The sequence below is a fragment of the Stylophora pistillata genome, chromosome 2, assembly GCF_964205215.1.
Source record: "Stylophora pistillata chromosome 2, jaStyPist1.2, whole genome shotgun sequence".
Lineage (NCBI taxonomy): Eukaryota > Metazoa > Cnidaria > Anthozoa > Scleractinia > Pocilloporidae > Stylophora > Stylophora pistillata.
In genome coordinates this window covers 18,848,100-18,863,784 of record NC_142520.1, presented here as the reverse complement: position 1 = coordinate 18,863,784, position 15,685 = coordinate 18,848,100, and the positions used below count along the sequence as shown (strand labels likewise).

Sequence of the window (15,685 nt, the reverse complement as noted above, 5' to 3'; positions counted from 1 at the left end):
CCCCAACTTATCTGTTTTGTAACTAGCCTTTTCGTAGGGCCGAAGTTTCGGTGTGATCATGGAACCAGCTTGAATCATTACCACTGGGCATGTTAAAAGAAATTGGCCGATGTTCGTTTGCCTGTTTCAGTAACAATCTTCTTTTACTGCTTCGCTTTGCTTCTCTTCGTTTCTCTTTGCTTTGTATCAATTTGTTTGCTTAATGGGGCGTGTAAAGACTTAACGTATACTCAGCTAATAGAGCTTCCACTTACATTTCCGAATACAAGTTTACACTCCCTTTCGATTTTTCAAATATTCTTCTTTCAGATAAAACAGTGCCACCCATCCCAGCTCCTTCTTAGGGAAAAATTTGGAGTTTCATTTTCTGGTGGCGGTACTCGGTCAGCGGCATTCTGCTCAGGAGTGTTACGCAGATTGCTACAGAAGGAAATACAAATAGATTATCTGAGCTGTGTATCAGGGGGCGGTTGCTCAGGCTCCGCGTACGTGGACTGGAAATACCGACATGGAAAGAAAGACAATAAGAGATGGCATCAGGAATTTTTAACCATTTGAGAGAAAATGCCGGCTTGGTGTGCAACTTCCAAAAGCCTTGCCGTGGATTTGTGGAGTTTGTTGTCATCTGTGCCATGATATTATTCGTTTCCGTTATAGCTCCTTTCCTCCTTTGGGGTTCATACGCCTATCCGTTAGCCTTCTTCATCGATTATGTGTTTGGTGATGTTCTCAGGGGAGGCACACGTTCGTGTCATGATGTTGCAAGAGAAAGTCCAAATATTACCTTCGAAGACTGCGAAGAGAGCCGTCAAACGTCTTACATCAATAACAGCCGTTTTGTTCTATTCGCCGTGCCTGTTGGCTTTGCTTTCATATGCTTCGTATTGAAAGGCTACGTCCAAAGGGGAAAAAAGCTTCTGAACTGGCTTTTACTTTTAAGTGCATCACTCTTCGGTATCTTGTTTCTTCCATGGTTTTTCTATGTTTCTCTTCTTTTCCTTCCAGATTGGGTAAAAATAGTTCTTGTGATACCGATTCTCTTTCTTTGGATTTCATTTCCTCTCGTGCGCAGAAATGCTACTCTGATGGTTGTCATTTATCTCTATTCGTTTACTATTCACAGCAGAGTATTTCGCCGAAGTGTCTTTGGAATCTCCTACACTAAAAAAAGCTTCAATTATCTGTTAGCTGTGTCTATAATTCTATTGTGGTTCAATCCTCTGATTGAAAACATTCAACGAAGTCTTCCCCACATATGTGTCAGGTAAAAATATACGTATTTTTCTTACTAAGAATGCAATGGGACTTTTGATCAATTATATAACTAGTTATTTTATTCGTTCATTTCATTTTGGTTATTTCATCCAACCTCGTTCCCAGGCCCTTTTCCCTTAGCTGGGGGTGGGGCGCCCCATCCCCAACTCCACCCCCAATCAAGGAAAAGGGCCCTGGGAACGAGGTTGTATTTCATCGTGTTATTACAAACGTTCTTGATTAGTAGCAGTCAGCTGGGAGGGGTGGGTGGTGAGAGAAAGAATAGTAAAAGTATCGTGATCTTTATCAATTGTAATCTAACCTCAGACAAGGACACCACGTTACAGGAAGTGCCTTACAGAATGGTCCTAAATTGTACTGAGAAATGAATGAGACGGTCAAGTGAATGGCCAAAAAATGGGAAAAAATACAAACAAAAGTAGAAACATCGGACAAAATTCATGAATGACTACGGTCGAACCCCCCCCCCCCCCCCACTTACGACTACATATGCTGACGGAAGGTTCGACTGTATATAACTTGAGACCGGCCACGCTTAAATGCACAAAGTGACTCTGCTTAGTAGACACGAGGTTAGCAAGAGTGAAGTCCCTTTTTGAAAAACGTTTCAAAAAGGCTTGTAAAAAAGATGGGTGATTTTGGAAACTTAGTGCACCGCAGTCGCTTAAATAACCTCTGTTTTCTTTTTCCTTTTCTTAAAATTATTTTTGTCTCTATCATTTTTCTAAGATGGATAATCCAAAAGGGGTTCTACTATCCACAGACTGTTGGTAGATACGGCTGCAGTGGAATCTCTTGGCGTAACCTCATCCTTTTTTGCCCAGCTTCCAGTATTTCTGGAGTCCAACGCACAACTTCCAGACAAGCCTTGACGTTAGATGATATGGATGACCTGACACCTATCTACATCGCTTGTACCACCGTCAACAGATGGCGACGCACCCCCTCTGCCAGCGAACCCCATTACGAAGTCCTTACCATGTCCCCACACGGTATCGAACGACTTGATCGCTGTCTTGACGAGCAAGAGCTTCACGGTAAGCTACTGCCCGAAGACATATACCTTTCCGATGCTGCGGCAACGTCGAATGCCGCGGTCAGCTATGATATGGGAGTACAGCAAAGTGACGAGGCACCCTCCCGGGACTTAAAGGTCATCTTGGGACTCTCCGCCGGGGCGTCTATTGTGGCTGATCAGAGGCATGAAAACAAACGACACTTCTGCGTAAAGGTGATCATGATGCATAACTGGTTAAGGGAACAGAATCGGATTGTAGTGGAGAATCCCACACATCCATCGAGCGAACATCTCATGAGAAGTGACAGATTTCTTGCATGATTGATGCAGTGAAAATTCTATGATAAGCTCAATTACGCACGCATTTTGATTGGTTGCTGCACTTCGTTTGCCTCTGTTTTTCTCTTGCCATACTTTGAAGTCATCTGTGATTTTATTACGGAACAGACGTACAACATGGAATCTATTTGTTAACTAATAGAAGCCAAAATAGCTGATAACCTCTTTCGTTGTTGCTGCCCCTCGCCTTAACCCTTGCATTACCAAGATTTCATTAGTAATTCTCCTTACTGTCTGCTTACAGTTCTTATGATGTTAGTTTGGAGAAATCGGTATTGGATCAACTAATAATCCCCTAATTGATATTTTTCTTTATTCTCATTTCTCGTTTGATTGATAATCTATTGATACGGTAAGGAGAAATTCTTTTTTGGTCGCTCATGGGAATTCAAAGGTCAGGAAAATTCGATATAACATTAGCGACAGCACGCTAGGAAAAAAAAAAAACAGAAAATAATATTGTTAATTCCAAATTCAACCTACGATTTGTTTCTTCGTTCGCTTCACATACGTTATTCAACCAATAGACCTCACTTTGCATAGGCTTACCGGCCTAATAACCAACAAGAGATTTTGGGAGAACACGAGGAAAATTTGTAAATCACGAGCGAGAGGCAAGTGGTTAAAAAATTTTTCAAATGTTCCTCCAACATCCCGCGTGGGTTACTAAGCCGGTAAACTAGTTGTAATTCCCCCTTTTTTTTTTTTTCAAATTTTGATTTTTTTTCCCTATAATTTTTTATTAATTTTTTCAAATTTCTACGCGTTCACCGGTGCATTAGACGACAGATTATAGACCAATTAGGTCGCTCACTCGTACTATCTCAGTTATTTTATAACCTTTACTATCACATATTTCATTCTAGAATCTTACTGTGCTAATAGAGTTTGTGCGTTTGGTTCCTTTGGCTCTCATTCTTACCCTGTTCGCGAAGATTGACAAAGAAACCGTCTTGGTTGCTGGAATGTTGATTCATTTTGGTATTTGTCTGATATTTTCCTTACTGGCGCTGGTACCAACTGGAGGAAAAAATGTCGGAAGACTTGAACGACTTGCCAGGTAACAGCTTGCTGAATACAATAATAGTTTATTATAGACCCCTTTTATAAATGGCTGCCGGATTAATATTCTTTTGTCTAAATTTAAATTAGCACTTCTGGCCCTGTTCTCCAGTACAAAATTCAAAAGAATACATTATCTCAAGCGAGGCATGAAGGGCTAATTGAAATTTAAACAAAAGAATATTGATCCGGCTGCCATTTAAGAAAGTGGTCTATACATCTTAAAAGTTTGAGAACACTTAACGGACAAGAGTTTTGGGAACTAGACACTTTGAACTGATGATAACCCAATATCTGCTACGGACATTCGAGGGCGAAGCATTACTCAAAGATATATTCTCGACTCCAGTCGAAATATCGGAATCTCTTATATCTTTCCCAGTGATTCTGTAAAAAAGGTTCACTTCATATCCTAGATAGTAATTACTTATTTTCTTCTCCACCTTAGTTATTTATATTATATTCCATTTGACAGATGGTTCACGATCAACGTCTCTTCCGTACACTACCATCGTTTAATGATGAATACCACCAACATAGGACCCAAACCCCCACCTGTTTTATCCTTGACTGACGGCGGCCACGTTGAAAATCTTGGTATTCTTCCCCTATTGAAACTGAGACTGGGAAAGATCGTGGTAGTGGATGGAGGACGCTCTATTTTAGACAAAGACTATGGAAAATCCTTGTTGATTGCTCTGAATTTGGCCAGGGAAAAGCTAGGATGTTCATTTTCAGCTGTGGATGGACGAGATATAGCAGAGGATATTCGTGATAACTTCGTGGAGAGGAGCCCCGGGTCACAGCCGAGCAATTACAAGTACGCTATATAAAGCAAGACAAGCTATCCCTGCTGTTTTTTTTTTTTCGCTCCTGCGAAAACTTAATCAGTTTGCCCACCATAAGTTATACCAAATTCTTCCTATAACATACAGTGCAACGGTTTCACAATCCATGTTTGTGTTTCCTGAATCCTTGCAACCGCCACAAGCGCATGACACTCAACTTGAAATGTTATGGATAATTTAATTTGGTGGCGAGGCTGGCGATGAGAAAACAATCCTCGGAGCGAATAGAATCGGCCAGATGTATTTTAATTAACCTTCCAAATTTTTTAACTAGTATCTATAGGGTGATTAGCAACAGATCCATTTTCCAAGAAACCAAACAGATGATGAAATCGTTATGGAACTTAACATAAGGAGAGAATGTGTTTTACAGAGGAGAAAGACTTCCTCAGGTGCAGAAATCTGTTGTCAATGTAATCTCCCTAATTTTCTGTATAGTGAATATATACTAAGCGTATACCACTGAATTGCAGATGACTGAGGAGCTATCAGGGTGTGAACTTTAAAAAAAAAAACAAACAAAACTTTTTGTATGATTTAATAATATTGCAACGGCAAAATTTATCTGTTCTCATTCTTGCCCAATCTAGCCTAATCCTTTTTATAAAAAAGATAGGGCACTCGCTGCCTGGAATAAGCACGGCTAGAGGACGGTTAGGCAAATTATAGGTCTGGAAATGCACCGCACCGACAGCTGTTGTAGTGTCTTATTTTTCTTTTTTTTTTCTTTTTTTTTTTTTCCAGATTCAAAGTACATTATTATGACAAGAACGTTAACAGCGACGGTAAGACTAAAGTTGGAGAAGGAGAAATTCTGTACATAGTCCCCAGGCACCCTGACAAAGCAGTGAAAACTACACCTTATGTGACCTGGGAAGAAGCATTACGTGACATGGATGAAGACCTGGAGGCTGGTCTTTGGAGGGCTGGTCCCGAGCTGTCATCGGAGGAAGCTAATCGCTTGACGTTCTGTTGCTGTGAATGTTGCCATGGGAATACATGTCGCAGCTTGTCTGAGGCGTTATGTGGGGTTTTCCCACAGCACTCTACCAATCATCAGTTCTTTACACCAACAATGTTCGCCGCCTACCATAGGGAGGGATATCGCGCTAGTATGGAGGCGAGAGTAGCCGAGTTTGTGTCCAATAGGCAGCAACCCTCTGCTTTAGGGACTATCTTTGTGTAATTACATATGAATAACCTGAAAACTTATTTTGTTAAAAGCAAAAACAAAAAACAAAAAAACAAACAAAAAAAACATTCCAAATTCCAGTTCGACCAGTAAACGGTGAATTAAAAAAGCCACCTTGAATGTCCACAGCTTAATTTCCTTTTCTCTCGCTTTTGTGGGATACATTGTCTGCATTCATTTGATTTTTAACTCGCTTACATTCTAGAAAGTTCACCATGCATCAGTAATGATAATAAAAAACCTTTTCCTTACTGTTTTATTCAATTGGATTACAGGCCAGCTGGTGAATTGCTATGGTTAATTAAATTTTTTAAACGTATATCATGGAGCCATTATTTTGACGCGGACCGCGTTGGTGTTGTACATCCGACTATGAATTTCAAAGAGTCTTCTCCTGACCTTACTACACATGTAAAGCAAGGGCCTGCCCCATGAGTCGGTCTGTCATTGGAGCATTTTCTTTCATTGCCTTTCTCTCTGTCAATAAGCTCCTGTAAGAAGACACACTTTTCGTTAAAGGTTAATTTTGTCTGCTTTTATTCAGAAAAGTCGTATTTTTGCAATTTTCGGATAGTTCGTGACCATGGATGCATCAACACAAGGGAACAATAACAATAAAAAGCTGTTTGTGAGTACACAAGTTAAAAGGTGGACCCAGTAATGAGAGCTTCTTTAGAGAAAAACGAAAACGCTAGCGTACGTGAAGGTAAACTTTAGAAAATGCATTTGCGAGGTCAGGAACCGTGACTAATGGCGCCCCACACTTCCCCCGTGCAATTTATCCCCCGTCTTTCTTACTTGATTATAAATATGTAAAAATCAGATTCTCAGCTTGAGCCAACGATTTTAAACTGGGAGCTGGGTGGTGTTCATCTGCAGGGCCACACTTATTATTCGCTGTGGATCTTTTGCAAAGGGTTGTTTTTAGGCCAAGGATCTCAACAATGACGTAAAGCTTGACGTTTATGTTCAAAAAAACCACCTCACTTTCCTTTGAAGACTGAGCCCAGGTATTGCTTAGGAGTAGTCATTTCAATTCGGTTATAGGTAACATTTCATGCATTAGATCTGAATTTTATAAAAACGTGATATCTTTTGTATGTCACGCCTATGTGTCGACCTCACTTTACCTGGCCCCAATGGGGCCAAGCCAATGGTTAGTTCAAACCGCCTCCCAGTTAGCTCAATTGGTAGAGCGCCGGACTGTTGTGCGGGAGGTCGTGAGTTGAAATCTGGCCGGACCAACACTTAGGGTCTTTAATTAACTGAGAAGAACGTGCTGCCTTTGTAATAATATCTGCAAATGGTTAGACTTTCTAGTCTTCTCGGATAGGAACGATAAATGGAGGTCCCGTCTCCTGTAGGGTTGGGGTAGGAGACGTTAATTTCCCACACACGAGATTACTGTGTGATGGATGTCCTCCCCGGGGTGGGATGGGTGGGTAAAATCGGGGTTAGGTGTCAACTAGAACGAAAGTTCTGTTCCTTTCTCCTGCCATTCCTGTGACGAATAAATTAAACTTAAACTTAAACTTCAACTTTTGCTAGGATCAACAGATATCTAATTCAGGTATGAAAAGGATATCGGTTCAAACGAAAGAAAATGCACTTTACCTTGCCAAGTGATGATGCTCTTTTCGTGAAGAATGCAGAGCAGCGTGAATCAGGAATAAGTTGAAGATGTCCCGCTGTGTCAAAGAAGAACCAAAGAGATGTTGCCACAAGTTGCACAAATTAATGACAATGAATTGCAATGAAATACACGAACCGGTGCGTTACTGCCCCCAATGTTGACAACGTCATAACGGAGGGGTTTTAAAATGTCTACAGCTCTGTCGAAGTTTCCCTTTCAAAAAAAAAAGAGACAAAATTAAACTTCAAGCATTTCATTGTTCCAGTCATAAGTCCGTCATGTGTTCAGTGAATAAAGGCTGATAGTTTTGAAAGAAACTGTTTGGGGCTGCGTCGGTGAGAGTAACGAAATAATTTGGATCTATCAACAAAGTTGAAATGGTAAATTGGCCACCGTAACGATTACAAAAGCTGACGTTTCGAGCGTTAGCCCTTCGTCGGAGCGAATAGAGGAATTGTGGGTTGTGTGTGCTTTTAAAGGCAGAAAATGGAGCTACGTTATTGGTGGGAACATGGCAACGAGAAAAACAAGAATAAATAAGTGGAATGAAAAGCGTTCGTTGATCCCTGTGGGATTTAGACTGCCGGTTTGAAAGATGAGCCTGTTTCGCAAACGTGTCCTTTTATTCACAACACTGATAAAATATCGGGACCTAAGCGATCCATTAAGATCACCGATCACTTCACGTACACCTCCACCAATGTAATCTATTGCATAACTTGTACTTATTGCAAAAAGATATACATCGGCGAAACAAGCAGAAGACTGGGTGACCGATTCCGAGAACACCTTCGAGACGTGGAAAGGAATGACAAGGACACATCGAAACCAGTCGCTAGACATATTAATTTACCTAATCATTCTAAGCAACATATGGCAATCTGCGGTCTTTCCTTACACTTAGGTAGCACGGAAAGCCGTAAAAATCTTGAACAAAAGCTCATCTTTCAAACCGGCAGTCTAAATCCCACAGGTATCAACGAACGCTTTTCATTCCACTAATTTATTCTTGTTTTTCTCGTTGCCATGTTCCCACCAATAATGGAGCTCCATTTTCTACTTTAAAAGCACACACAACTCACAATTCCTCTATTCGCTCCGACGAAGGGCTAACGCTCGAAACGTCAGCTTTTGTAATCATTACGGTGGCCAATTTACCATTTCAACTTTATTGATATATCCAAATAAGTGTTTAGTGAAGTCAAGTTGGGAGACCGTAAAAGAGGTGAATTTACCTTGTCAGCCTGTTCAAATGCTTCACAAAGGGCCAAACCAACCTCTCTAGATACTTCGCAATTTGTTCCTGAGCCATCCCTGAAAAACAAAAGAAAAAATACAAAACCAAAAACAAAACAAAAAAGACATTATAAGGCTAAGTCATAATAATGATTGAGCTAATGTCTCAGTAGAACATGATCCATTAATAAAAAAAAATAATTGAGAAGACAAATAACTTAGCGCCTGATTCCCCCGTTTTCAAGTTCCCTCCTTGCCTTGAAAACGTCTCGTATAAAAACAAAGAACTTCAAGATAATTATATTACTAGAAACGGAAATCACCCACTTAAATACGTGAACAAACGTTAACCTAAGATTAACGAAACGTGCTTCTTTTACAATAGTTCATGAATCTTTCTGCGGTTTGAATACATCGCCGTTATCAGTTGATTTCTTTTTTTAAGATCCTCTCACTGAGAACCTGTCACTGCAAATAATTTTACGACCACGAGCTGGAACAACCAAATCTCGTTTGCAGAAAGTGATAATAAAATTGTTGTTCGCTTGTCATAGTCTCCTGTTCAGTTCCTGGGAAAGTACTTGGTGATATAATCAGTTATAAATAACTATAACTTAGATCTACGGGTATTTTACATCGAAGGAAGTGTAGAAAGTTAGTCAGAATGCCACAAATCCATCAACGCTTGAGAGATAACTAAACACTCTTTCACTGAATGACAGGTTGTTGATCAGAGCGTTCTCCTACACTTTTTTCCATATTACCTAACATAATCTCTAAGTGACATCAATAGATTTAGTGTTGCATCTTCCTTCTTAGCTCCCAGTGTACACATCAACATATGAACATCATTGAAAACCTGAGTTGAAAAATATAATAATTAAATAAAATATGTAAAAAAAATTAATTAAACAATAGCTAATGAAGGATGTGTGAGAGACCTGGGCTTTGGGTGAGGAGAGGTCGGGGTGAAAGTAATGGCTTGTATTTTTCACTGTGCAAGACCACCCAGGAAAAGAGGGCGATTCTCGATTGGGTATTGTGAACAAAAACCAAAGTAATCACATCAGCCAATTATAACGAAAGAAATTAAACTATCACTAAAAACCAATGAGGACTCAAAATTAGAACTGCCCGAAGCGCGGGAAAACGCGGGGGTACCCAGTTTGCCATTGGTTCAAGGTCTGCATCTGATTGGTTTTTAAAAGGTGTTATGGGTTTTCTAAACCAATCACCTAACAGAGTGAGGCAAAATCTAAGCAATCCCCGATTACTTTTAAAACTCTTGAAAATTGAAATCAACAGTTACTAACAAATTACAGAAGCCGGGAACTCAAACATATACAAGGAGTTCCAGGAGATGGCCAACATCCCTTTAGGACTAAGTGACACTATGTCATAGACATTTCCCACGTAGTATACATGTAAAGCACAAAGAGAAAAAAAAAAGACAAAATGCTTGGTGAGACAATTTTTTTCAAACCAGATGTATTGAGAAATACATTTGGAATAGTTTGAGCGCTATTTGTTAGAAGAGTGGAGGTTCCCTTTAAAGTGCATATGACACGAAATCATTTTCTCTTGTTTCTTGTAGCTGGATATCTATAGGAAACGTTTCGAAGCTTTAAAAGTGCTCAAAAAATTAAAAAAGCATGTTTTTTGCTTTCAAAATACGAAAAATTTGCCTTCAAATTTGTCCTGGAGACTGGGACCTAGTTTATCGCCGTCGAAGTTATTCGTGACGTCACATTGTATACCTTTGCCACGAAGGTCTGTTGTCGCTAAGAGGATTCTGCAGTACTTCGTAGTAGATAGATAATGCATTGTAAGGCACAGATGTCCAGTGATTCTAGTGATTCCTTTGTGTCCGACTCTTCTGAAAGTTCCACTGACTTCGAAGAATCTGGGTACACAATGTGACGTCACGTGCAATTTTGGCCGCGCAATGACCGGGACAAATTTGAAGGCAAATTGCGCGTATTTTGAAAGCAAAAAAAACTATTTTTAGATGTTTCCAGCTCTTTTGAGGTTTCGAAACGTTTTCTATAGATATCCAACAACAAGAAACAAGAGAAAAAAATTTAGTGTCATGTGCACTTTAACCATTAAGAAATGTAACATCGAAGCTTTCTCAAGAGACTGTAATTGGCATTTTGCAAGGTTTGTTGACATCGCAGTAAGCACCTGCGACTGTCCTCACCTTGCTAATTATGAAGATGATAATTTATTGCATGCTACACCGCCGCGTAACGATGACACGTACCAGAATGTGATCATCTGTGTGTGACTCCCACAAATGAAACAGCTCTCTCCACCGATCATTAACATCAACACCTAAAGGAAAAAAGCAAACAATGACAAAAAACATCGTAAAACAAAATAGATCAATTTGTGCGTTTAATTCAGCCATGCCAATAATTTCAGTATACAATAATTGCATTACAATGATTAATAATGCTTTAATTTTAAGGCTTTATCTCGATTGATACTTAGATCATTTGAATAGTACCTTGATTTATATATTGAATAAATTATTGATTGAATGGTTGAATAATTAGTAGACTGACTGCCAAATGATTAGTAGGATTGATTGTACCAAGGATTGATTTATGAATCGTTCGATAGATCAAACGATCGATGGACAAAAAAACAAATAATGATATTCACAACACATCTGCAGGTACGTGTTATCTCATTACCTTCCATCTGAAGTCTGTAGAGCAATGAGGAAGCGTCCACTAAGTCAAGCATGGCACCAGAATGGCAACGCTTCCCAACCTTTGACCATGAGAGAAAAGCTACACAGTTATAATCAGTTATAAGCGAATTAAAAAACAAATTGGCATAAAATCACTTTAATTTGACGTGTACGTCGTGTATGGACCTATCAGATGTGACCTGATGAGAATTAGTCATAACAAAAATAAATCACAGGTTATCGATCACGTTTACACTACACCTCCTCGTCATAAATGTCCACTGCGGCTTGATGTTCTCCCTAATAAAGAAAGGCTGGCGTTTAATAGCAAACATGGTTAAAAAAAAAAAATTACCACAGATGCGAAAACCAAAGCAGCAAACAAACAAACAAACAAACAAACAAACACAAAAACCATAACATTAAATTTAAAGAAAGAGATAACAACCTTCTCGATGTGGTATAGCGCCCAGTGCCAGTAATTGTGACAGGCTAGCATAGCTCCCATCTACACAGGGTGATTGAAGGATGAAAGAAAGAAAGAAAGAAAGAAAGGAAGAAATACGAACATCTTTAACTTTTACAAACGAAGAACTGAACGTTGGCCATAAACCCCAGCCCTTCCTCTCTCAACTGTTTTCTCACTAATCATCCCGGTTTCGGGTCTCTGCAATTTCATGCGGAATAATGTGGTCGTTTTGTTGTTGTTGCTGAGGAAGCTTGAATCGGAGGGCAGAGAGAAGTAAGTTTGTTGAAACGACTAGATGTATTTCACAGCACGTGCTGGAACACTGAGGGCGTAGTGCATACCACGCGAAAAAAAGAGACGAACCCCTAATAGTATTTTGTAGTAACGTTATCTGAAGTCAGGGTTTTCTGACAATTGCCAAAAATCTTAATGAGGTTCAAACTGAAGGACGTGTCTCGCGGAATTATTGTATGGATGTGTATGCGTGCATGCGTGTGCGTGTGTGTATCTACTGTGATAACTTTACACTGGCTATTAAAACGCGTGACATTATGAAAACCCAGCGGTTAGGCGCATTCTGCTGTAAATACCCTGAAGAAAAAATTCATGTAACTTTACTCTTGATATAACGAGCCAACGCAAGCCAAAAAAAAAAAAGAAAAACTTAACTGTTATCTTGGTATGTGAGCCCAAGGCCTCTAAATGTAACATATTACAGCCGTTCCAATTACTTTCAATCTCCAGATCTAGACGGCAGCATCAGCAGAAAATTTATATATTATGCGTAAGAAAGCGGTGCTAACGTTAAGTACAATTCGAAAAATTTATATATTACGCGCAAGACAGCAATGCTAGCGTTAAGTGAAATTCACTGTATGTGGGCCTTACAGTCCAGTCATTCAAGGTCGTGCTGAGGAATTTAACTCCTTCATCCTGACGTCCTTCCATTTCTATAACATGGGCCTCTGCATGAGTGCTCCAGCAATCTCTTGGATTCAATTCAAGACCCTTCGCAAGATAAAATTACCGCGAGAAAAAAAAAATTAAAAACAAACAAATAAAACACTACCATCGGAATACTACTGTTCGTTTTAGGATGTAACCACTTCCGATGTGATAATCGCTACGTTTTGACTGCAAAATGGTGAGGTCTGCCTCTTCAGGCAATGAACACAACCACATCATTGAAGTATTATGTAAAGTTCAACAAGGAATTATGGACTGCAAGCCTGCTACTCAGCCACGATTCAGAATGAAGGTAACGCCAAGCTCTTTCTAAATTGTTTAAGAAGTTAATTATCACAAAATCGCTATCAACAAAGTCTTAAAGCTAACCTTTAGTGCATGCTTCTCCGCCTCTCTGTAAAATCCCGTTTCTATCAGGCCAAACGCGTACATTCCGTGAAGATATCTGCCGTTGATAGAAAGGTAATTTCGTGTTTCCTCAAAAATTTACAACTGTCAGATTAACACTCAACTCATTCACTGTTTTCTTTTCCTTTTTTTTTTTTATTCCTTTTTTGTTTGTTTGGATAAGCGCCCTGTTTCTAATAAGCACCCCCCCCCCCCCCTTTGAAGTACAGTAAGTAAATAAGCGCCATGGGCTCTAAATCGAGTCATTACGGTTATCAAAAACAGTATTTAATTGAAGTTTAACTTAACAACTAACAACTTTTTTACTTAGACACAAACAGGAATGTTTATGAGATCAAGTTCTCTGATTGCCTAGCCTCTTACTTCGGAGAGAAAGGCAGCATCCACCACACAAGACTGACTAAATACTGATTGAATACTGAAAGAACTTAGAACAGTTAGTGCTAAGCCATCTACCCATAGAGTGGCAAGTCTTCCTTCCATTTCGGCATCACCCTTGCGATGGAATCTCTGAACTGACACTGGTATCCAAGATAGAAGTAGGAGTCGTGAGCCATCTTCAAAGCAAACATGTCAGTTGGGTTCTCCATTAATATATCTTCCCACGTTAGACATGCTTGGGCAGTATTTCTGAAAGAAATGAGAATGGAAGTATATTGTCGTTAACTGTTCATATTGCGGTCTATAGGGGGCACCTCTATGAAGCCGGGAAAGGACGTACACATGAAAGCCTTGGCAAGAATTATAATCGCCCTCCCTCAATTCCCATCATACCATCTTACTTACTAGGGGTTGTTCAAGAAACTGCAGCAGAAGAGATAAAGCAAGGAGAGTGAAACTAAGAGATATGGTGAGTACGGCCTCTTTGTCCAACCAAATTGTATTCCTTGTCGCTCACCCTCTTACGGCGTAGCGCTGATGATGAGGGGGGAGGGGGGAGGGGAGAGGGATTATTTGAGAGATTTGCCACTAGCCACTCATTGCAGCAGAAATTTCACAAATTGTTTTTTACACGACAATTTTGTACTTACAGGGGTAGGTGTAATGGTGAGTAGGTAAAAAAAAAAAAATGAGAAATTTTTTCCTTCAAAGATAGTTTTAGTCGTCCAGAAGTGACAAAGGCGGCGATGATACAGACCACCTTTACTTTTTAAGCATAAAAATGAGCAGCGAATTCTTGGTGTGAAAGATGTGCTTGCTTGTTTTCTCGGTAGCAACCATAAAGTTACGAGATAAACTATTGCACCATAGATAACGTAAACAGCTCGTCTGGGAAAGGGAACAATCTGTGTTTAAAAGCACTGCAGTATCCAGTACCTCAGAGATCATGGATTCAAAGCCCGTACAGGCCTGAAAAATGTTTCTAAGGCTCTATACTTCATTACTGCTTAATTAGTGTTCAGTTCTTCACCCGCAGTTCACGTATATGATTTCATTTTACAGTCATTAAAGATGTGATTAGTCACCCATTTTGATAGGCACGTCTTAAAAGAACAGACAAATACTTGATAAGAGTCAAAATTTGGTCTCAGTGATTAACATGACATCTTGGTAACACTCACCCCTCTGCCCATTCTTTGACTGCCTTGACATGCAGTCTCTCTCTGTTTGTGATGTTACTCCTGGCAGCTAACCCTTCAAGGGACAGCATGCTGCTCTTCAGCTCTTGATCTGTGTGGATTCCTTTTCCAGATGAGATCAGGTCTAAGCCACACGAGATCACATGACCCATTACTGAAACAAAAACAGGTGATGTCAATTAAATGGGGCACTCCACAAAAATGATACCATAATACTCTTCCAGAATGTAGGTCTGGTTTGTGCCTGAGGTAAGCCAGAATTTTCGAATAATTCTCTACCACTAAACCACAGAAACTCTCTAATAATTATGATATGGCATTTCTGGGTTCACCTGCATGATAGTGACATATGACGTTCCTCAAGCATATTGTTAGCTGATTAGGATCATCAAAGTCAAAAGCACTATCATGTATGTAGTCAAAATAATAAAGATCTTCCTTTATAACTAAGCTCTAGTGATCTCTAGAAGTCACCAGAAGTCATTTTAAATCACCCAGTCACTAACGTGGCAATAAATAATCTAAGCTGCTCAAATTTTTGGAAAGGAATAGTGACTTTAGCCAAGCAGTCAATTTTACTAATAGGAACTAAAAGGAGTGCAAAGACTTACTCGCTAAAATGGCAAGGGGTAGATCCAAGGAAGAGTAGTTTGCATGTTAGGTATTAGTTTTCAACAACTCCACTCAATATATTTTTTTAATGGTTATGATAATAATTCACATTTCCTTTTTACAATCAATCTCCTTAACACACGTTTCAACTAAGTCTTATCTCTTTAATAAACGGTAGACTATTCTGTCCAGAATTGTCATTAGTCCATGCCAATAAAAAGTTGCACAATAATTGTAATTCAAAATCCTGAATAGAAAAGTTCTCACCAAAGTTGGGATCTGCTGCTAACATCTTTGAGACAGAGCCCTCAATTCCATTGACACTGCTGTCATCATACCATCCTGTGTA

The 15,685-nt window shown here is 39.6% G+C and overlaps 2 protein-coding genes and 1 non-coding gene across 4 annotated transcripts in view; 2 read left to right on the top strand and 1 right to left on the bottom strand.

The window, feature by feature from the left end:
- Positions 1-5,985, top strand: part of LOC148737564 (uncharacterized) — a 20,762-nt gene extending 14,777 nt beyond the window's left edge. Inside the window, exons 2-6 of one of the 2 annotated variants that reach the window (XM_088748744.1) lie at positions 310-1,264; positions 2,005-2,506; positions 3,499-3,692; positions 4,170-4,514; positions 5,287-5,985. In XM_088748744.1, coding sequence (XP_088604870.1) covers positions 531-1,264; positions 2,005-2,506; positions 3,499-3,692; positions 4,170-4,514; positions 5,287-5,728 — 2,217 coding nt within the window. In that variant the 5' untranslated portion in view covers positions 310-530 and the 3' untranslated portion in view covers positions 5,729-5,985. Of the gene's footprint in view, positions 1-309; positions 1,265-2,004; positions 2,507-3,498; positions 3,693-4,169; positions 4,515-5,286 lie in introns of those variants that run through there. The other variant, XM_088748745.1, reaches the window with a different exon arrangement.
- Positions 1-15,685, top strand: part of LOC111339894 (uncharacterized) — a 449,109-nt gene that overhangs the window by 131,059 nt on the left and 302,365 nt on the right. The gene's annotated exons all lie outside the window — the stretch shown is intronic.
- LOC148737563 (tetratricopeptide repeat protein 38-like) lies at positions 5,962-15,685 on the bottom strand. Its single transcript, XM_088748746.1, has 14 exons — positions 15,604-15,685; positions 14,707-14,878; positions 13,601-13,774; positions 13,106-13,181; positions 12,659-12,778; positions 11,750-11,809; positions 11,563-11,601; positions 11,303-11,381; positions 10,867-10,937; positions 9,368-9,462; positions 8,603-8,681; positions 7,503-7,580; positions 7,349-7,422; positions 5,962-6,225 (listed from the first exon to the last, which is right to left on the bottom strand). The coding sequence occupies exons 1-14, from the start codon at positions 15,626-15,628 to the stop codon at positions 6,138-6,140; spliced, it is 1,230 nt and encodes a 409-aa protein (XP_088604872.1). The 5' UTR covers positions 15,629-15,685; the 3' UTR covers positions 5,962-6,137.